Source organism: Humulus lupulus, chromosome 6, assembly GCF_963169125.1.
Source record: "Humulus lupulus chromosome 6, drHumLupu1.1, whole genome shotgun sequence".
Classification (NCBI taxonomy): domain Eukaryota; kingdom Viridiplantae; phylum Streptophyta; class Magnoliopsida; order Rosales; family Cannabaceae; genus Humulus; species Humulus lupulus.
Genome location: NC_084798.1, coordinates 51,609,665 through 51,633,957, shown reverse-complemented (window position 1 = coordinate 51,633,957; position 24,293 = coordinate 51,609,665). Strand labels below are relative to the sequence as shown.

The 24,293-nt window shown below is 35.8% G+C and overlaps 1 protein-coding gene across 3 annotated transcripts in view; it reads right to left on the bottom strand.

Annotated features, from left to right (window-relative positions):
• Positions 1–24,293, bottom strand: part of LOC133782165 (protein NUCLEOLAR FACTOR 1) — a 53,134-nt gene that overhangs the window by 2,279 nt on the left and 26,562 nt on the right. For 2 of the 3 annotated variants that reach the window (XM_062221372.1, XM_062221373.1), the window contains exons 13-24: positions 23,394–23,466; positions 22,725–22,784; positions 22,570–22,608; positions 22,382–22,470; positions 16,083–16,147; positions 14,714–14,760; positions 14,217–14,276; positions 12,168–12,239; positions 906–935; positions 720–814; positions 468–573; positions 117–179 (exon numbers count right to left, since the gene is read on the bottom strand). In XM_062221372.1, the coding sequence (XP_062077356.1) occupies positions 117–179; positions 468–573; positions 720–814; positions 906–935; positions 12,168–12,239; positions 14,217–14,276; positions 14,714–14,760; positions 16,083–16,147; positions 22,382–22,470; positions 22,570–22,608; positions 22,725–22,784; positions 23,394–23,466 (799 nt within the window). The remainder of the gene's footprint in view (positions 1–116; positions 180–467; positions 574–719; positions 815–905; positions 936–12,167; positions 12,240–14,216; positions 14,277–14,713; positions 14,761–16,082; positions 16,148–22,381; positions 22,471–22,569; positions 22,609–22,724; positions 22,785–23,393; positions 23,467–24,293) is intronic. The other variant, XM_062221374.1, reaches the window with a different exon arrangement.

The window sequence follows — 24,293 nt, the reverse complement described above, 5'->3', positions numbered from 1 at the left end:
TAAAAAATGGGGACTGCAGTAGGAAAAAATCCTAAATAAAAAGTACACATCCCACTGGCATACAAATATAACCACATTTTAACATCTCTATATAATAATGTTGAGATGACACTTACCTCAGGGTAAAACTCCTTTCTCTCGGGGAGTGAATAGAACAGCAAATTCTTAATACCGCGAATCTACTCGAGAGGAGAATAACATATAAGTGTTAATAATTAAGAATACTAGACTACAAGTACAAGTACAAGTACAACATGTACAAACATGAACATTTCATCAATTACTTACCCGACACAATCATATAAACATAGATAAATACACATATCTAAAAATAAAACAAATGCACATGTATATATCATACAAAAACACAGTAAATGTACACACACAAACACAGAATATGTACATATATGTAAAAGCAGCATATTGCATAAAAAGAATCAAATTATCTTGATGAGCAGTACGAGAACCTTGTATCTGTGGTAGAAGTGCATTCTCTCCGTATAAAGCATGATTTTCCTTTTCCCTTCAAAAAACCAAACTCGAGCCCGTGAAATATCACTTTGTTTTGTATACCTGACAAACAAAAGTCAATATTTTGTGCATTATAACATTTTCCACAAAGGGATAGAAATTATACAATTACATTATCTATTACTCAATAAATATGTGATTTAACATGGGCAGTAGGGAACAGGAATGATAGATTAGCAGCCTCTTACTCTGAAAGTAGACAAAAGGACGCATTCTGTGACTTCAAAAAGTTCCGAATTCGAACAAACTCAAAGTAAGAACTGATGAATATCATAACACCCCCCTAAAAAAATATTCCATCAAAGACAATAAATCAGCACCTACTAATAAACATTGCATTTGAAAGAAAGTCTAGCTATTGCAATAACAATTACCTGAACAGAATCTTTAATCTTTGGGAAAACCTGCAACAAGAAAATGAATATTAACTCATTTTTAATTACACACACACACAATACCCAATCCTTAGAATGTGTTCCCTCTGAATTTAATTAAAATATATATCAGCAAAATCACTTCTACAAACAACCATGCATGTGGATTTATTTCAGTAATTAGTTAGTTGACCACAGCTGTAAATAGGGATCAATTTGGTATTAATACCAAATATTTTGTATATTTATTCTTTCTAAAATTAGGGGATTTTACAGTTGTACTTTCTAGAATTAGTTATTTGTATTTATTAGGTCAGATCCTAGGTTGTATATATATTCCCTCTTTTTGAGATAATAATACACAGAAAAATATTCAAATAATCACATGGTATCAGAGCTCTCCAATTTTTTCTCTGCCTAGCTCTCCAATATTTTTTTTTTTTTCCTTTCCTCTTCTCCGTGTGTTTCTGTTCTTCTTTCCTGACTGCCATGGCTGCTGAAAAAGACAGCTCCATCTCAGAGGTAACCTCCAAGACCTCCTCACTAGATCAGCCCCTCTCTACTCCAACTTCCTCTCACGGCAATGAAGCTATCTCCTAGTTACCAGTCACAAATTCAATGGGCACAATTATCTTCAGTGGTCCCAATCTGTGGTGATGTATATTGGTGGAAAAGGCAAGGAGGAGTATCTCACAGGTGAAATCTCTGCTCCAAAACAAGATGATCCTGCCTTCAAAACTTGGAAATCTGATAATCACATGATTAAATCATGGTTGATCAATTCTATGAACAATGATATAGGAGAAAATTTTCTCTTATATGCCACAGCAAAGGAACTATGGGATGCTGTCAAATATTCTTATTCAAGTTCTGAAAATACCTCAGAACTTTTTGCAATCGAAGCTGCCTTGTTCGATCTCCGCCAAGATGATACCTCGGTCACGCAATACTTCAACACTCTCACACGGTATTGGCAGCAGCTGGATTTATTTGAAGAATATGCTTGGAAATGCAGTGATGACACTACTCTATATCATACTATTGTGGAGAGAAAGAGAACTTTCAAATTTCTTCATGGCCTTAACAAAAATCTGGACGCAGTGCGGAGTCGAATCATGAGCACCAAGCCACTTCCTAAGGTCAAAGAAGCATTTTCAGAAGTTCGTCTTGAAGAAAGTAGGAAAAAGGTTATGATGGGCTCTCATAATTCTTTTTCAGATCAAGAATCATCTGCCCTTGCTGCTGGAAGACAGTTCCATGAAACAACTCCTTATACTCGTCAAACCAAGGGGCGCCCCTGGTGTGATCACCACAGAAAACCAAGACACTACAAAGAAACATGCTGGAAAATCCATGGAAAGCCTCCAAATTGGAAGCCAAAATCCTGGGGTGATCGTGAAAGTAGGGGGAATGTTGCTGCCACTACTGGTTTCACAACTGAAGGAAAAAATGAGGCAACTGAATCAGCTCCTTTCACTAAAGCTCAGCTTGAGGCCCTTCAGCAGCTTCTAAATCAGTCCTCCGCATCGTTGACTGCCTCTCATGGTACTGGAATGTTGGCAGAACGAGGTAATAAATCAGTAGCTTATTTTGTCAATAAAAGAACTACTAAACCTTGGATTCTTGATTCTGGGGCGTCAGATCACATGACAGGAGATGCATCCAATTTTTCTAAGTTTCACATGAGTACAGGAAATCAAACTGTCAAAATTGCTGATGGAACACTCTCTAAAGTTGAGGGTGTGGGATCAGTCATCATAAATAAAGACCTAACCCTCACATCTGTACTCTATGTACCAAAATTGGATTGTAATTTACTTTCTATTAGTAAATTTACTTGTGACCACCATTGTGTGACTAAATTTTTCTCAAATCTTTGTGTGTTTCAGGACTTGGATTCGGGGAAGAGGATTGGCAGTGCTGAGATGTGTTCTGGTCTGTATGTTCTAAGGAATGAAACTCAATCTACTCGCACAGCCCAAAAATTTGGTTTGCTTTCTTTGAATAACCAATCCATTTCTTGTTCTAATAAAGATAGTGATATTATGCTATGGCACTATCGTCTTGGTCATCCAAATTTTTTGTATTTGTCAAAAATGTTTCCCTCTTTATTTATTAATAAAAATCCAAACTCCTTTTGCTGTGAAATTTGTCAGTTTGCAAAACACACTCGCAATAGTTATTCTAGATCAACATATAAACCATCCAAACCTTTTTCATTAATTCATAGTGATGTTTGGGGGCCTTCGCGGGTCAATACTATAACGGGAAAAAGATGGTTTGCATCTTTTATAGATGATCACACGAGATTAACTTGGGTGTTTCTCATGAAAAATAAATCAGAAGTGGGTGAAATATTTCAGCGCTTTCATTCTATAATTCAAACACAATTTCAAACTAAGATTCAAATTCTCAAAACCGACAATGCCAAAGATTTCTTTAATTCTATTCTTGGTCCTTATCTGATACAACAAGGCATCATTCACTTAAGTTCTTGTGTTGATACTCCTCAGCAAAATGGAATTGCTGAACGCAAAAATCGACATCTCCTTGAAGTTGCTCGATCTCTCATGTTTGGGACTCATGTTCCCAAATTTTTCCTGGGGTGATGCCATTCTTACTGTTGCATACCTCATCAATCGAATGCCATCCAAGGTGCTAAAATTTCAAACTCCTTGTCAAACTCTTTTGCAACTATTCCCTCATACTCGGTTCATTAGTTTTGTTGACCCTAAACTCTTTGGATGCATTGTTTTTGTACATATCTATTCACAACATCGTAGTAAGTTGGATCCTAAGTCTATCAAATGTATCTTTATTGGTTATTCCTCCCATCAAAAGGGTTATAAGTGTTATTCTCCTACAACTCGAAAAACTTATAACTCTATGGACGTAACCTTTTTTGAAAAACATGCTTACTACAAATCTGAGATTCAGGGGGAGAATGTAAATGAATCTCATCTTTGGGAGAGTATTCCAGGTACCCATACTGGCATTATTCCAGGTACTCATACTCATACTCCACCTCTCGATCATACTCATACTCCACCTCTCGATCAATTTTCCAATCCAGTCAAAGACACTTATTCGACCTCTTCAGTCATGGAAAATCAAGGTCCATCTAATTCTTCTCAAGTCATAGAAAATCAAGATCCACTCATGACTATTGAGTCTCAACAACAAGAACCTAAAGAGATCCGTGTCTACCAAAGAAGGAAATATTCTGACAAAGAATTAAAAGATCAAACACATCTTGAGTGCTGCCATGAATCGGAACTGGATCCACATCCTCCAGAAATACATTCAGGTTTGAGTAATCCTAGTCGTGATAATGTTATTCATATAAATGATGACCTGCCTATTGCTTTAAGAAAAGGTGTTCGAGCTTGTACTCAACATCCTATTGGCAACTTTATGTCCTACAAAATCTTATCTCCATCCTATCAGGCATTTGTTTCTACTCTTGACAGTGTACAGATTCCTCGTACAATTCAAGAGGCACTAACTGATCCTAGTTGGAAAAAGGCTATACAAGATGAGGTCAACGCCCTGGTGAAGAATGGTACTTGGGAAATCACAAAATTGCCAACTGGAAAGAAACCCGTGGGATGCAAGTGGGTATTCACTATTAAGCATAAAGCAGATGGTAGCATTGAGAGGCTTAAAGCTCGCTTGGTTGCCAAGGGTTTCACTCAGTCTTATGGGATAGATTATCAAGAGACTTTTGCACCCGTTGCTAAACTCAACACCATCCGTGTCCTTCTCTCTCTTGCTGCAAATCAGGACTGGCCACTACACCAACTAGATGTTAAGAATGCTTTTTTGAATGGTGACCTTGAAGAAGAAGTCTATATGGATATCCCACCTGGTTTTGAGAATTCATCCAACCACGATAAAGTATGTAGACTCAAAAAATCTCTATATGGCCTTAAGCAATCTCCACGAGCATGGTTTGGAAAATTCACTAAGTCAATCATTCAGAATGGCTACACACAATGTCAGGCAGATCACACATTGTTTGTCAAACTCGACTCAGATAAAAGGATAGCTATCCTAATCGTTTATGTTGATGATATAATATTGACAGGTAATTACAAGGAGGAACTAGTAATGTTGAAAAGTTTCTTATCAAAGCAATTTGAGATTAAAGATCTAGGGTATCTCAGATATTTTCTTGGCATGGAAATTGCACGATCAAGACATGGCATTTTTGTTTCTCAACGTAAGTATGTTCTTGACTTACTCAAAGAAACAGGAATGCTTGGGTGTAAACCAGCCTCAACTCCAATGGAATCGAACAAGAAAATTGGCTCTGGGACTGATCAGACACCTGTGGACAAGGGGAGATATCAAAGGCTAGTTGGACGTCTTATTTATTTATCTCACACTAGACCTGACATTGGTTTTCCTGTTAGTGTGGTGAGTCAATACATGAATAATCCAACAGAGGAACACATGGAAGCAGTTACAAGGATCCTGAGATATCTCAAGATGACTCCAGGAAAAGGTGTGCTTTTCAGGAAGAGTGAAAATAAGGAAATCAGAGTGTACACTGATGCAGACTGGGCAGGAGATATAACAGACAGAAGGAGTACTTCAGGTTACTGTTCTTATGTTTGGGGTAATCTAGTAACATGGAGAAGTAAGAAACAGGCAGTTGTTTCTAGAAGCTCAGCTGAAGCTGAGTTTAGAGCTCTAGCTCTCGGCATTTGTGAGGGAATTTGGCTGAAAAAGTTATTTGGCGAACTGGGAGTATTTACAGAAGAATCTATCCAAATGTTTTGTGACAGTCAAGCTGCCATTAGCATTGCAAAAAATCCTGTACATCATGACAGGACTAAACATATTGAGATAGATAGACACTTCATCACTGAGAAGATTGAGAATGCCATTGTTCAAACTGTTTATATTCCATCAAGATTTCAAACAGCTGACATCCTCACTAAAGCTCTCCCAAGAACCAGCTTTGAAGATTTAATTTGCAAGCTTGGGATGTTTGATATACACAACCAAGCTTGAGGGGGAGTGTGGATTTATTTCAGTAATTAGTTAGTTGACCACAGCTGTAAATAGGGATCAATTTGGTATTAATACCAAATATTTTGTATATTTATTCTTTCTAAAATTAGGGGATTTTACAGTTGTACTTTCTAGAATTAGTTATTTGTATTTATTAGGTCAGATCCTAGGTTGTATATATATTCCCTCTCTTTGAGATAATAATACACAGAAAAATATTCAAATAATCACAATGCATAAAATGAATCTAGTTCTTCCAGAGATGAAAAACTGAAAATTGTTAATTACAAAGATAATTCTTAAAAGAAAAATAAGATAATTAGTATAAATGTAAAAAATGTGAAAAGAACTGGCCACAGTCACATGCTCAGGGCTCTTCTATTAAAGATAGTCAGAGAAGAATGACACAGGAATTTTCAAAATTCATATTTGCGCATTTCTGGATGGCAAGATATCTATTGTGTAAGTAATTGCCAAAAGAAAGTTTTCAATTTTTAGAAGAAAAATCTAGGGATAATTCAGAGATTGTGTCAAAGAAATTGCCTTCCCACCATCACCGTCTCCACAAAAATTCAGAGAAATATTTGTTACTAGCCTATAGGACATTTCATTGCATCTACCAAACGACTAGGTAAATTTTCTAAATCATGTACACTACTTGTCTCCAGTGCTTAATCCAGTTTAATAAAATAGTACAAAATGCACTGTTAAAGTAATTTGATAATTCTGTGTAAGATAAGAGTGTCAATCATCACAAAAGAATATGGCATCTACTAACTTGCATGTTTCCTGCACCGTACTTCACTCTGTATTATTTCTCTTTTATTAAATAACACAAGTAGCGCTGTTTTGTTTAAAGAAAGAAAAAACTTCAGAGGGGTCACCCAGCCAACTTCTTCTATCATCCATAACTTGGCACAGTTTATGGTTTTGAAGCCTCTGAACTAAGTCAATGTATTCAACTGCCTCTCTATCGTTTACATTTCTGATTAGGTGGAAATTCCAGTTACAATCCCAACCATTTGAGACACAGAATTCATCTATCATTCTGTTTTGCTTCACCAATAGTCTAGCTAGGTTGGCATCAACTCATTATGAAGCACAAGTTAAGCTGAAACTGTTGACAGTTAGAAAAAAAATAGGGTATTAATGTTTGATCTTTGGGATTCCTAGGAATAGGAATCGGTTCCTATTTCTGTGTTTAATGTAATTATTCCTGTATTTCCTATATATATATCTATTCCTAGGTTGTACAAATATATCAGAGAATAGAAATATAGCAAGAAAAAAAATTTCCACACCATTTCAACAGAAACCTTTCTACAAAGAGGGAAAAACAAACTTGTGGAGAATCTGGCACATGTAATATAAGAGGAGGTTCAAGTCAAGGATATTCCCCACTAAGTGGGCTAGATGACCTCTTCTTAAAAGATATTCATATTGCCAGGCAAGATTTCCAAAACATGCTGACGAGATCTAATCCCTATCAAACTGATATTTTATGTGAAGAATTTAGTGCAACCACAATTTTTCTAACGCTAGCTTTAGATGCAGCCAACAATTTCCCAAAAAGATAAAGAAAAATGTTTGTAGAAACATAAAAACTCTAGGTCTCTTCCATAGGGACTTGTTTTGAAGGCTCCTAAAATAATCTTATACCTCCCAACTGCATTACTTGTTGACAATGCTTCAAATTATGCTAATGCCTGGTTACAGAGATATAACTTACATCTATGACTAGTGTAGGAAATCAAGCTAGTTATTGGTTGTCAAATGTTGACAGCAAGGAATTTATGTTTCTAATTGTTGTTTCAGATTCCTAATCTATAGAAATCCCTATTTATTGTATTTAGATTTTAATATGAAGGGTCTTAGATGTATGCTGTATATATAGCCTAGTTCTATGTTGTAAAAAATAGAGAATACAGAAATAAAAATAATTTCTCTCATACCATTTTCTTCATGGTATCAGAGCAATAGAAGCTCAAAATTGGGATTTATTTTTCAATTTTTTTTCAGCCCTCTCTTAAAAATTTAGGGTTTGGTATTCTTGCGATTCAATCCTAGAAACCCATTTTCGAGTGTTATTCTATTCTCACCTCCGGCCCAGGGAGATTGCCCATCTTTCAATCGGCGGAACCCCAAACTCTGGTGCCCAGCAAAGCTGCACGTGAGCCCCACACGCCTCCGTCATCCTCTGCCAGCTATGCCACCCGCCGGCGCGTGTAGGCATGTGACTACCTCCGACGACCTCTTTTTCAGGTGTCTTCCTCCTTGGCGTCTTCCTTGTCTCCAACGCGCCACTCATCCATGCTCCATTGCCTCGTCTCCGCTGGTATTACTCTATGGCAGAACAAAGCTCTTCACAATATTTCTCTTTAGTTGCACAACAAAGCAACATTTATGCACTCTTGGTTATTCAAACCCCTCATACCCATTGGATTGTGGATTCCAGTGCTTCAGACCACATGACAGGTGATAGATCACTATTTTCATTTTTGGTCAAATGCTGCAATGATAGCACTGTCCACATAGCAAATGGCTCGTGTTTGAGAATAGACAGAATTGGGACCATAACAATCACACCAAGTCTTGTTTTAAATTCTGTTCTTTACGTTCTCAAACTTGATTGTAATTTAATCTCAGTGAGCAAACTAAATAGAGATCTTAATTATGAAGCTATATTTGCTGCTAATTTTTGTGTTTTTCAGGATGTGGAATCGAGGATGATGATTGGCCAGGAGTTCATAAATGGCTTGTATCTGCTAAAAATCAAAACCCCTGAGTCTAACCATGAAAATCATTGTTGTCTCTCTCAGTGTCAATCTCTTACATCAGTAAACCAGTCCAATAAAATCAATACAATAACATTATGACACTACCGTCTAGGTCATCCAAATTTCGTGTACCTCAAACACTTATCCTCATCCCTATTTGTCAATATAAACCCTCAGTCTCTTCGATGTGATATTTGTCAATTTTCTAAGCACTCTCGTCATTCTTTTGCCCTAAGACCTCATCAACCCTCTCATCCCTTCTCACTCATTCATGGGGATATTTGGGGATCATCCAAAATTCAGAATATCAGTGGGGCACGTTGGTTTTTGTTACTAGTTGATGATCATAGCCACTTAAGTTGGACATTCCTCATGAAAGAAGAGTCTGAAACAAATTAGATTTTCCAAAACTTGCACAAAATGATTCAAACCCAATTTCAAACAAACATTCAGGTATTAAAAACCGAAAATGCTCGTGACTTCTTCAATTCTGTCCTTGGATCATATTTGCAATCGCATGGGATTGTTCATCAAAGTTCCTGCGTCGACACACAACAACAAAATGGTGTAGTCGAACGCAAAATTCGCCATTTACTTGAGGTACCTCGATCCTTACTTTTTCCATCTCATGTTCCAAAAAGATTCTGGGGTGAAGCTGTCCTCACAGCCACCTATCTCATAAATAGAATGCCATCATCAGTCCTAAAGTTCAAAACTCTGCTGCAAATCCTTCTTCAATCATATCCTCACTCACATCTAGTGTCTCAAATTCCCCTTCGTGTCTTTGGTTGTGTTGCATTTGTCCATATTCACTCCTCACACCGAAGCAAACTCGATGCCAGTGCCACCAAATATATCTTTCTTGGCTACTCATCCAATAAAATAGGCTACAAGTGCTACTGTCCAATTTCCAAAAAGTTGTTCCACTCCATGGATGTCACTTCCTTTGAAGACCAGCCTTATTACACCAATTCTACAATTCCAGGGGAGAACCATAGTCAAGAATTGCAAAATTGGAATTTTGTTTCTCTCACTGACAATACAGTTGATTCTCCTCCAAATACCTCTCCTCACAACACAATTCTTCCAAGAACAACACCAACTTCTTCCGTTGCCCATACTCCAAACTATTCAATTGAATCACATGAGCCAAGAAATTCTCATCCAATCTTTTCAAGTCCTATCCACATTCCAAGCAAAGAGGTCCAACCTCATCATTCAGCCAAATCAAATGAGCCAAGAACTCCTCATCCAATCTCTTCAAGTCTTGTCCCCATCCCAAGCAAAGAGATTCGGGTTTACTCAAGGAGAAAGAAACAATTAGCAAGCATTGCACAAGCCACTACACAAACTCAGCAAGGTCAAGAATATGATATGATCCCATTCATCCTTGAAAAAACACAAGATGCTAGACTTGAACCTATTATGGAAGAAAATGTGTCAGATGATCTGAACATCCCCATTGCTCACAGAAAGGGGGTACGCTCTTGCACTCAATATCCCATTCACAATTATCTGAGTTACTCAAGCCTATCTCCTACATATAGAGCCTTTATCACCTCCTTGGACCAAGTTCAGGTTCCCACATCGGTCCAGGAACCCCTACAGATTCCTGATTGGAAGGCTGCCACGATGTAAGAACGTAGAGCACTTGAAAAGAATGAAACATGGATCCTCACAGATCTACCTCTTGGAAAGCGCACAGTTGGCTGCAAATGGATCTTCTCAGTCGAGCATAAGGCGGATGGAAGCATTGAAAGATTCAAGGCTCGCATAGTGACCAAAGGATTCATTCAATCCTATGGCATTGATTACCTAGAGACGTTTGCTCCTATTGCTAAGTTGAACACCATCTAAGCTCTCTTGTCGATTGCAGTAAACAAAGAATGGCCTTTATTCCAACTTGATGTAAAGAATACATTTCTTAACTGAGATCTAGTGAAAGAAGTATACATGGATATACCTCCAAAATTTGAGGACAGATTCACTAAGGGAAAGGTGTGCAAACTCAAGAAATCCCTTTATGGCCTCAAGCAATCCCCTTGAGCATGGTTTGACAGATTACGAAAGTTCTAAAGGGAGATGGCTACACTCGGTGCCAGTCACATCACACTCTGTTTGTAAAACGTTCAACAGGGGGAAAACAAACAGTGTTAATAGTTTATGTCGATGATATTGTGGTTACATAAAATTTCATGGAGGAAATTACTCATCTCAAGTAGTTCCTCTCCAAGGAATTTGAGATAAAGGATCTAGGACAATTAAGATACTTCCTAGGGATGGAAGTAGCAAGATCCATCCTAGGCATCTCAGTCACTCAACGAAAATATGCCCTCGACCTCTTACAGGAAACAAGCCAGTTGACACACCGATGGATCCTAATACCAAACTTGGAGAACAAATAGGCGGAATAAAAGTTGATAGAGGAAGGTACCAACATCTCGTGGGAAAATTAATCTACGTAACTCACACTCGGCCTGATATAAGCTTTGTTGTAAGTGTTGTTAGTCAATTTCTCAACAATACCGCAGAGGAACACATGGATGTTGTCTATCGGATTCTTAGGTACCTCGAAGGAACACTAAGAAAATGGCTAATGTTCAAAAAAGCTTTTCACAAGGATCTTAAAATCTACACAGATGCAGATTGGGTAGGTTCTCTCACTGACAGAAGATCCACTTCCGGATACCGCTCCTATATTTGGGGAAATCTCGCATCTTGGCACAACAAGAAGCAGCAGGTAGTAGCTCGCAGTAGTGTTGAAGCAGAAATCCGTGCCTTAGCACATGGAATTTGTAAAGGAATGTGGCTGAAACACTTACTTGATGAACTCAGAATCCGCCTTGAAGGCCCTATAAATGTTTTCTGTGATAATCAATCAGCTATAGCAATTGCAAATAATCAGTCCATCATGATAGAACCAAACATGTTGAAATTGATCATCATTTCATCAATGAGAAGATTAAAGGCAAGATCATCATCTTGAAGCATGTTCTCTCAAGACAACCGGCAGTGAACTCAGCTCCAAACTAGGAATGTTTAGCATATGTCATCTAGCTTGAGGGGAGTGTAGGAAATCAAGCCACTTATTGGTTGTCAGATGCATGCTGACGGCAAGGAATTTATGTTTCCAATTGTTTTAGATTCCTAGTCTATAGGAATTCCTATTTATTGTATTTATTTTTTAATATGAAGGGTCTTAGATGTATGCTGTATATATAGCCTAGTTCTATGTTGTAAAAGATAGAGAATACAGAAATAAAAATAATTTCTCTCATACCATTTTCTTCAACTACCTTACTTTTTAATGTACATTTTTATAGATCAAATATAGAGAAAATCCCACCAAAATGTTTATCCTAATGCTAGACACAAATATATTACTGTTGTTAGCAGTCAAATACTCACTTCGAGAGAGGAATAATAAATTATGCAACCTAAATTCTAATGTCAGAGTAGAATATACCTTCTTCATAAAATATTCAAGACGAGCATCATCAATATCTACTACTGTGTCTGCACCAAATCTCTGGTAAATCTGTATGGTTGAAAGGTTGCAAAATAGATTAACTCATTAAATAAATAAAGAAGATAGTTCACCTATCTGAAATTCAAATACAAAAAATGGTAAAATAAAATAAAATAAATACCAACAACTCATCAAGTCTCCTAGAAAATCTCATCCAGCTTTACTCTTCTTAACATTTCCTAAAATGTTATAAGCCCGATAAATTGCTGATTTTCCTCTAAATTTAAGTATGTGCTAACACTAGTATTCAATCACCCTTATCTATATTTATATCCATGTTTATATAAATCACCCTATAAATATATATTTATATATATATATATCCATAAAAGATGTTTGGGTATCATCTGAGTTACAATCTAATCAAAAGGCTTTCGTAAAGTATGTTTCTTTGTGCAGTACTAATTTTTTCCTTATTTGTGATTAAATAAGATACAATTTTCATAGCCGAAAGGCAAAAAGAATGAAAAGAGAAGAGAACCAAGTGGTTTTTCATTAGAACGGGTGATTTTTCCTTGGTCTCAAATTCTCAGCAATCTGAATAACAGGGAATTGGTGCAGACGCCATATCTATTACATTGTTGGCTTCTGTTTACTATTGTGTTTCAGGCTCATAGGAGGGTTGAGAAATTCAAGTTGGAAGAAGCGAATACACCTAATGGAATCACAAATAATTATTGAAGAGAAATAAGAATTTTCATTCAGTCTTAAGATTTATAAATGCATATGGATTTTATTTAATAAGAAATTTAAACAATAAAAACAAAACCCCAAGCACTGCTCAGTCGGCTGAAAGCCATATATATGTTTTCATTTTATTAACATTTAAACATGACATCCCAAATTCAAACATTATTAAGGTTTAAAAAAAACTAATTCAGGATTTGAAGTGATTTCCTCAATTGAATCAATACATAGGTTTCAAATTGGATCAAGACGTAAATTTCGATGAATCATCTAAAGAATCACCATTATATCTAATAGCTTTATTGTCCTCTCCATTTCTCTTCTTTGATTCGTTCCATTAATCTTTTTCCTCCTCCTACATCATATTCTTCTTTCCTTTATCAAGATATGTAAGTACCCATAGCTACTTTCTTCTTTCCTAAATCAAGTCCTTTATTTTCGTGTTTATATTTTTTTAATTTGTTTTTAGCATGCTAAATTCTGAATGCTATCAAGCCCAGTAGCCCACAAAATTCTAGTAAATACCGCATCAAAATGCTTCAGAAAGCCCAAGATAAGTGTTAAAACAGTCAAATTTACTGCTCCAATTTGAAACCTACACCTCAATGGGTTTGGAAACTGAAAGCACATAAACCCTAGATTGATTGAGGAGCGAGCTTTGAACAATCACGGATTTTTTAGTAGGTGGTGAGGAGGCTAGCTGGAGGTTACACTTTCGCAGGAACTTAAATGATAGAGAAGTAACAGACTTGATTCGGCTTACAAAATGTTGAGCACTTAGAGGATTTGTTGGTTATTAGAAGATCAAATAGTATGGTTGCCTGATAATTCAGAAATACTCTTATGTAAAACTTCTTTTGATAAGCTGAGAACCGCAGGTCAGAATGTCTCCATTCCCTGGGCTAAACCTCGTTGGAAAATGGTTGCTCCTTCAAAAGTGAAAGTATTAACAACTATACCTGCTCACCCACTAACCTCACTACAAATACCAAAATGCCCCTTCACTAAATCCAGTCTATTAGTATTAATTTTCTATTTTACCCCCTTGTGGATGTCTATCAGAATGCTCAAACCATACTCAACAGAAAATTTTATCAAAATCATAACTTGACCTGTACAAACAGCCTACAGCAAAATAATTATTTTGATTGTGTTGAATAGATCACTAAAAAAGGAGCCAATAAGTGTAGTGGAAGCAATTGCTAAGCATCATTACTTGGATAAGTAAAACTTTTCTGAAAAATTGCATAGAACAAAATACCTACATACAGCATTAAAAAGATAGTGACAGATGATTACCTGTTGCACCTGAAGCACCACCTTGGGAAGGACACCTTTACATTCACACTCCAACTTCACCTTTACATATAAAATAAAGATCATCATATATATTGCAAACTACTGATCATCATAGATATTGCAAACAACCGATCATCAAAGATGTGGTATGGGAGTTGTCATTTTACAGTTGGTGAACTAAACTGACACAAATAGATTTTATAGCAACCACCAATTGCATGTTGACAAGTCACCTATCAGATCAGTTGGTATTACATAGTTGGATCCCTAGCATTATTCATGGAATTTATCCTCAATATGAACAAGCAAATTTTTAATGTGCTAGGGGTTTGGGGAAAACTGAAGATTTTATCATAGTTATTCATTGAAAAATAAAGGGATTATGTGCTCACTGAATTTCCAAAGCAACCTTACAAAACAAACAAAAATAGGTGGTCTTATTTCTGTTTCATGTTCTCTAATTTGGACAAAAACCAAAAGAAGTAAAAATAGCACACCTTTCCTTGGTAATTAAGACACTGGTGATTGAACATTGCATTTATATCTGCAACAATTAAGATTAAAACTGTTAATGCTGATTACATGTACGTTGCATTTATATCTGCAACATCTAAGAATAAAGGGTCCCTTGGCAAAATGACTTATTTTTTAAAGTCATTTTGCACTCTAGCCTAGTTTTGATAATTCTTTGCAAAATGTTCTCTGACAATTTAAATAGCTGATCAAAAAATTCAAATAGTCGGTCGAAAATTTTAGACATGTGATCGAATTTTAGACATGTCATTTTGCAAAAAATTATCAAAAGTAGGCCAGAGCGCAAAATCACTTGAAAAAAAGTCATTCTCGCTAATTTCTCTTAAGAATAAAATTGTTAATGATGATAAAGAGTACAATTTCTATTATAGAAAATTTAATGAATTTTTTTTAAAAAAATAAAGCTTTGGATATTCTAAATCAAGTTATTATTTAGAATACATCAAATATAGTCTTGAGGAAAAAAAAATGTTCGTCCTTCATGTTGTTTATTTTTGAATTCCTATCCAACTCGTTCTTTGTAAGAAGTATTCTAGTGTACAAATCACATTTTCTTACGTTGTCAATTTGCAGGGACTTTATGGCATAAGGTTCTAGCTGAATTTAGATAGTGGATTGTTCCAAGGAGCAGCTATCAGATGAAGACCCAATAGTTTGTAAAAGGCTATTATATGCAACATTTGGCAGGAGAGGAATGACAAGAACTTTCAAGATAAGTAAGACGAGTTGGAGTATATTTGGGAAAGGATCAAATTTTGGGTTGCTATATGTCTTGAGACTATCAAGGTGGTTGGGTGGGTCAATAAATGTGTGACTGGTCCAAGGTTTAAGCCAATGTACAGGTATCATATATATAAAAAAATTAAATTTTAAAATTATATTTAGTAAAAAAAATTATATCACTCCTTTGTTTTCCTTCTAAGTACACTTTGACTTGTAAAAATGTTAATGCCAGGAGATGCAGGTTGGTCAGTAGTGGATCGAACTGACAGAAGCTAATAAATGGTTTTGAAGAAATAAAACAACTATGTGTTTGACTTGATATACTTCTTAACCATCTAAAGTGAGAAAAAAAAATTAACAAAGGTAAAATTGATATTTTTGTGAAAAAAGAGACAAAGGTCACATGTCCATGAGTGACCTCCCTCCCAAATAGATTGAGAGCCCTCGCTTGTGGCAGAGGGAAACTATGAAACTTTTTAATTTAAAAATACACAATTCAAAAATAATATATATACAAACATATATATGTGTGTGTGTTATGCAGACACAAAATATTGAGTCTCTGCAAATCTTTCTAAATATTTTTTAAATGGTAGGCATGAATGGTACCTGGGTTCAAATAAGATGACAGCATTATTGTTTGCCTATAAAATCTTGCATACCCATCCAAGTACCTACACATAATAACAAAAAACAAAGATAGGGGAGATTATAATTGACATGTAAACCGATGTACAAAATATTTCACCTAAAATAATGCAAATTCTTTGAAACATAAACCAATTTCAAATGATGCTTCACAAACTCATATGGTGCAGCACAAAAGTCCCCAAATAGATAAAGAAATATTTGATATTACTGAACTAGTGAAGAACGAATATATCATATTTCCCAACACTACTATATGGCTAGATTTGTGTGCTAAGGGTTGAAGGAAACTAGTATCTCTGTAGCAATGGAGAATCCCATTGGTTTTTGTAAGAAAACCTTTTCTCTAATGCGTGTATAATCCGTGTATAGCTGTAGGATAAAAATTACAGTTATTGTTCCATGATTTTAGGGTATAGTTATGAGATTTTATTCTGTATTTTTATTCAGTTTTTATTATATGATTTTTTCCCTTAATAGGGTTCTTGTACATGATAATTACACAGTTGTGTATATGGAATAATACAACAGAAATAATCCTGTTTTGTCGACTTGGTATCAGAGCAAGAAATCAAATCTAAAAAATCGAACCAACCCCACATTGTTTTGTCGACTTTGTCAATTGTTTCCCTTGTCGCACCTAAGCCCTAAATTGCACCAAGAAATCGCATTCCACCATGACAGACAGTAGTGAATCAGTCACCACATAAGCCAATCCCACTGATTCCACCATTGTTCCAATTCCAACCAAATCCACCACTATCGAATCCCATTCTGTCCAAATCACCACCATTCGTTTGAATGGTGACAACTTTCTGAGATGGTATCAATCGGTTCAGATGTATATGAGAGGTCGAGGAAAAATGGGGTATTTGAATGGTGAGAAGAAGGCTCCAGTAGAGACAGATTCAAACTACGATACCTGGGATGCTGAAAATTTTATGGTCATGGCATGGCTTGTTAACTCCATGGAGGAAGATATGAGCTCAAATTATATGTGCTATCCTACTGCAAAAGAACTATGGGACAATGTTATTGAGATGTACTCAGATCTCGAAAACCACTCTCAAGTATTTGAGTTGAATCTCAGACTTGGAAAAATAAAGCAAGGGGAGGACAACGTTATAAATATTTCAATTCATTGAAGCGAATATGGCAAGACTTGGATCTCTTCGATGCTTTATGAATGGAAATCTGCTGAAGATGGTAAACACCATAAAAAAACAATTGAGAAAACCCAGATTTATAAATTCTTCGCTGGTCTCAATGTTGAGTTTGATGAAGTGAAGGGGGAATCATTGGAAGGCAGCCCTTACCTCCAATAGGTGAAGTTTTATCAGAGGTTCGAAGAGAGGAGAGTAGGAGGAGCGTGATGTTGGGAAAAAAGGTTCTTGGCACTACTATTGAAGGATCAGCTCTTGCTGTTGGAGGAGGCTACAGTAGGAACACCTCGTATCCACCCAATGTTGATGAGAAACCTCGTGTTTGGTGCGATTTCTGTAATAAACCTTGCCACACTCGTGAGACTTGCCGGAAACTCCATGGAAAACCAGCAAATTGGAAGAGTAAGGCTGAAAAATCTGGTCGCACTCCTACTGCCAATGAACCCGAGGCTATTCCTTTCACTAAGGAGCAGATGACTCATCTTCATGCAATGCTGAAATCCACCTCATCTTCATATGGTATTCCTAATGCTTCTGTTGCACATTCAGGTAAAGAAATAAATGCTTTAAAATGTATTTTCCCAACTTATGCTCCATGGATAATTGATTCTGGAGCTTCTGATCATATGAAAAATTCTTCTAATTTGTTTGACTCTTATAAACCTTACTCATGTGAAAAAAAAGTTAGGATTGCAAACGTTAATTTCTCGCCTATTGCAGGAAAAGGTCTTATAAAATTGTCCAAGGGAATAGATCTTAAATCTGTTATTCATGTTCCTAATCTAACCTACAACTTTCTATTTGTGAGTAAATTATCAAGAGATTCTAATTGTTGTGTAATTTTCCATGATTCTCATTGTCTTTTTCAGGATCAGAGTTCGGGGAAGACGATTGGCAGTGCTAAGATGATTAATGGTCTCTATTATTTTGAAGACAATATTTCTAAGAATAAAATTGTTCAAGGGCTAAGTAGCATTGGTTCTTTTTCTGTTCATTATCAAATAATGGTTTCGCATTATAGATTAGGTCATCTTAGTTTTTCTTATTTAAAACATTTGTTTCCATCTTTGTTTAAAAGGATGAATCCTTCATCTTTTCAATGTGAAAGTTGTTTATTGGCCAAAAGCCAACGTAAATCTTATACTAAAAATTTTTATCGTTCTTCAAAATCTTTTTTATATTTTTCATAGTGATGTTCGGGGACCCTCTAAGGTCACCACTAATTCTGGAAAAAAATAGTTTGTTACTTTTATAGACGACCATACTCGTCTTTGTTGGGTAAATTTGATGAAAGAAAAAAATGAAGTTGAGAAGATTTGTTCAAATTTCTACAAAATGATTGAAGCTCAATTTCAAACAAAAATAAGCATTTTAAGAACTAATAATGGAACTGAATATTTCAATAATATCCTTGGGAATTTTTTGAAAGACAAAGGCATTTTGCATCAGTTTACTTGTCCAAATACACCTGAACAAAAATGGTGTAGTTGAACGAAAAAAAAATAGACATTTGCTAGAAACAGCTCATGCTATGATGTTTTATATGCAAATTCCAAAAATATTTATGGGGTGATGCCATTCTTATGGCATCTTATTTGATAAATAGGATGCCCACCAAAATTTTAAATTATATTACTCCATTACAAAGTTTATAAAAATTATTTCCCGATTCCTGGATTAATTCTCATTTACCTTTGAAAATTTTTGGTTGTACTGCCTATGTCCACATTCCTAAACGGTCTAGTTCTAAGTTAGATCCTAGAGCTGAAAAATGTGTTTTTTTGGGATACCCCCTAATAAGAAAGGATATAAATGTTTTAATCCTATTACTAAATGCATTCACATAACTATGGATGTATCTATTGTGGAAAATATCCCTTATTTTTCAAAAAAGTTAATTCAGGGAGAGAATTTAGTGGAATCAATTTTTTGGGAAACTGTTGAACCTTTACCTAAGACTATACTTGATATTGTTGTTAAGGAAACTAACTCCACTGAAACCAAATCTGAAATTGATTTGTTAGAAAAAGAAATGCTACGTTTGATTAAAAATCGTAACAATCTTGAACCTGTGGTTTATTCAAGGAAGAATGTCGCTGAAAGAAGTAGAGACCCCATAATCATCTCTACACCTAGTCAATTGCCAACCCTGGACAATGGCTCTTCAAGTATTCCAGGTAATTCTCCTTTATTCCTATTTTCGATTCAATCCCACAAATTATTCAGCCATCTCAACATACTTCAAATTCTAATTCTGCTCTTGAGCCTACCCCAGAATTAGCCCCGGGAAATCTTGAATTAGATAATTTTCCCATTGCTCTTAGAAAAGGAACACGTGCCTATACCAAACATCTTATTGCCAAATATCTATCCTACAATCACCTTTCTGAATCCTATAAAGCATTTACTATTAAAATTTTAGAACTGGTTGTGCCTAGGAATGTTTAGGAAGCTCTAGATGAACCGAGTTGAAGGCTTGCAGTGTTTGAGGAAATGGATGCTCTAAAAAGGAATGGTACTTGGGAAATTGTAGAGTTGTCGAGGGAAAATAAAATTGTAGGGTGTAAATGGGTGTTTACAATAAAAGGCAAAGTTGATGGAAGTATTGAGAGGTACAAAGCTAGGCTAGTGGCAAAGGGATTTACTCAAACATATGGAATAGATTATCAAGAAACATTTGCCCCAATTGCTAAAATTAATTCTATTCGTGTTATTGTCTCTAGCAATTAACTCTAATTGGTCTTTACACCAGTTAGATGTAAAAAATGTCTTTCATAATGGAGACCTAGAAGAAGAAGTGTTTATGAGTCTTCCACCTGGATTCGAAAATCACTTTGGAGCAGGAAAAGTTCGCAAACTGAGAAATTCCTTATACGGACTCAAGCAGTCTCTGAGAGCCTGGTTTGAACGCTTTGGGAAGGTGTTAAAGCGTTATGGATACACTCAAAGTCAAGCAAATCACACAATGTTTTACAAACATTCAAAAGAGGGTAAAGTGGCTATTCTAATTGTATATGTGGATGATATTGTACTCACTAGGGATGATTCTAATGAACTCGCAAAGTTGAAAGGAAGACTTGGTGAGGAGTTTGAAATCAAGGACTTAGGTACTTTGAAATACTTTATTGAAATGGAATTTGCTAGGTCCAAAGAAGGTATTTTTGTTAGTCAATGTAAGTATGTGCTAGATCTCCTTAATGAGACAGGTATGATGGGCTGCAAACCAGCAGAAACACCGAGTGAACTTAATGTTAAACTACAACCTGTAGATCTGAAGAGGTCAAGGACCAAGAGTTGTATCAAAGATTGGTTGGGAGACTGATTTATATGTCCCATACATGACGAGACATAGCCTTCTCTATAAGTATGGAAAGTCAATTCATGCATTCACCTAGTTCAATGCATTTCGATGCTGTCTACAGAATCCTAAGGTATCTAAAGGGAACACCTGGACAAGGTCTCTTGTTCAAACCACGAGGGCATCTAGAGATTGAAGCTTATACGGATGTAGATTGGGCTGGAAGCATAGTAGACAAGATCTACTCGGGCTATTGCTCATTTGTTGGTGGGAATCTAGTCACTTGGCGAAGCAAGAAACAAATTGTGGTGGCTAGGAGCAGCGCTGAAGCTGAATTTAGGGCTGCTGCTCATGGCATATGTGAAATTATTTGGATAAAAAGATTGCTTGAAGAGTTGAAGTCATCTCAGTCATCACCTATGAAGTTGTACTGTGACAACAAGGCAGCAATCGCGATTGCTCACAATCCAGTGCTTCATGATCGCACAAAACATGTTGAAGTAGACAAGCATGTTGCAAGAATGCTGATGAATCTTTGCCACACCTATTTCTTCAGTGTCCTTTTAGCCAAGGCCTATGGAATAGATTACTGAGAGAATTTGGATTAAGCTGGTGCATGCCAAAAAAATGTGTTGATCTCTTGTCTTGCAAGATAGATGGGGGGAAGAGGTCTGCTAGATTATGGACAGCTACTGTATTGGCTATCCTTTGGGCAATATGGTTAGAAAGGAATGGCAGAATTTTTGACAATATAGAAAAGAAGAGTGTAGAGGTGTGGGATAAAGTTAAATTTTGGGTTGCAACATGGGTCTATAGGACAAAATACTTTAAAAACCTTTCATTTCAAGATCTCAATAGAGACTGGGGCTGTATTTTATCCTACGATAGTGACCATGATTAGAATCGTATCTGATGTATAACTTGTACTTATGTTCTAGGTATTGGTTTTTCTATGTAATGATCCATGGTTTTCCTCCGCCTTAAGTGAGGGTTTCTAATGAAATTGGGGGTCAATCATTAATTGACCTTGTCTCTTTTCAAAAAAAAAAAGTAGACAAGCATTTTATCAAGGAGATAATTGAGAGTGGTCAAGTATGCATGCCTTATATCTCTACTAAAGAGCAAGTGGCAGATATCTTTACAAAAGGGTTAGTAAAAAGCAATTTGATTTTCTAACTAGCAAGCTGGCTATGGAGAATATTTTTAGTCCAGCTTGAGGGGGAGTGTAGGAAAATCTTTTCTCTAATCCGTGTATAGCTGTAGGATAGAAATTGCAGTTATTGTTCCATGATTTTAGGGTATAGTTATGAGATTTTATTATGTATTTTTATTCAGTTTTTCTTATATGATTTTTTTCCCTTAATAGGGTTCTTGTACATGATAAATACACAGTTGTGTATATGGAATAATACAACAGAAATAATCCTGTTTTGTCGACTGTTTTAGTTCAACAAAAACAGTAGCAATGATATAAAACTGATGCTGTATAGGTGATAAATGAAAGAGTAATGCTAGGGACACTCCCAATTCACACATAAAATATGCACACGACAATGTGTCATTAATATCTTTCATTAAAAAATTTATGTGAGGCCCTCACATTTTAAGTTGTGGTTAATATTAATAATACATCATTGTGTGCATAATTTGTGAGTGAGTTGAGAGTGTACCTAGCATTAATCTACATCAAAACAAGAGATAAAATAAAATACAACGGTATAGATAAACCCCAAATGAAGAGGTAACTCAACCACAAACATACAGTTAATATCACGAGCAAAAGATTAATTAGAACATACCATTGCCTTATGCGCATAACATCAGTTCCATGCTGCTTTGATGGAATAAGGTTCAATTGTTTAACAACAGATGACAAATAAGACCAGTTCTGAATTTATTAATAGAGAAGAAAAGTTAGAGGTACAACAAATGATATCAATGTTATTATACATACTTATGGAAACTAAATTAACTGTTCACAACCTACCTGCATAGCGATGACCTCCGCATAATCAATAATGAGAACCTGCTCATCAGATAAACAACCTAGCATTAACTGAAAGGAAACTACAAAAGCATAAAACAAGAACAGACCAGCCAAAAAAACAGCAACACGGTAAAACAACAGGATTAACAAACTACCTCTATAGAAGAAAGATAGTCAACATCTTTGTCCTTATCTTTTTCTGCCTGCCCCATTTTCTGGCAAGAACAGTGTTCATTATCACTTCCATATTGGTTACAGCGGATTAAAATAAGTCTAAAAATAATGTATCCCTCAGATGCCAGAGTTCATTAAGATTCACAGATAGCTTTTGTTGAAAGTACATTTTCCCCTTTCAACAATTTTGTTTTCCAAGACCAAGCATCATGACAAATTTATCTTTTAGTTTCAAATTAACAGATGTAGAAGAAATATAAAACAGCTGAATTCATAGCAACATATAAACAAACAAAAAGTTCCTGTGGGGGTATTTAAGTCGTTGTCATGGTTTTGCTTATAAATTTACAATGCAAGAAGTCAAAGTTTAGTGACAGTGTCACATAACTAAAAAGGGATAAGTTACTATGAAATAAATCTTGCTTATAAAATATGCATGAACTTTTTCTTCTTCTTTTCCCCTGTTTTCAATTTTTGAGGCTCACATGTCTCATTTTTATAGCTAGAGTGTGTGCATGTCTCTATAACTTGTATTGTTCAAATGATTAATAGTATGTCTCTTTCTCCTTAAAAAAAAGGTTTTTTTTTAAAAAAAAGCCTAAAAAGAAACTTTAAAAACTTAAAACAATAGAAAAAGTTAGATGACTTACTGTAAGCAAACCAAGAGCAGAAGCAACTATAATATCCGAGGAATAAAAATCACTGTACAGTTTTATGCTCCGCCTGACAAACAAGAATGCATAAATACAGCAGGAAATGAGTTAGAAAACCTATCTACACGCTCATTTTACTCTGCACTGCCACCATATCAACAGAAATTTCACACACAGAACACAAGCCAAGAGAGAAAAGAGAGAAACCCAAAGCACCATGCAGATGCCAGCAAACATAATCTAACAATTTAATAGTCCATATACTTAAACTTTTGTTCATATTTCATATCCAGCACCATGATTTCAAGGATGTGACGCCACTTGCCACAACTAAAACTTGATTGGTAGTTTTTAAAAAAACTCTAAATATACCGTTAACAGTTACGAATTTGAATAATTTCTGCTTTTAATATTTCATTTATTTTGTATTCTAATCGTTTCAGTTCTTTGAGGGCGATTAATTGTATTTTCCCTATATATACTCTCTATTTTAGGTTGTAAAAAATATAGAAATAAAATTTATTTCTCTACCGTTCTTCATATGATATGAGAGCACTAAGTCTCTCGATTACCTCCCTCTCCTGACCACCCTCTTGTTTTTCTCCATTTTTTTCGATGATCGTTCCTCAGCTTTCAGACAACGTTCAAAGTACTCCAAGTGAGGTCTTCTCACTCGTGCACCAATCAAGTTGTCCCTCTGTCCATTCGCACGTCCCAGACCAGTTCGATCCAGCGTGTTCTAGGCTCTCAGGCTAATGATAGACCACCATTTATGTATGTGTATGCGAGAAGGAATAGGAGGGCTTAAGGTAGGCTAGCAGCAGCTGATAGTTTGGGGGAATTGGTTAGGAGTTAGTTGTATGAGTTGAGTTTGTCTGTGCGGGCAGGTACACGTTA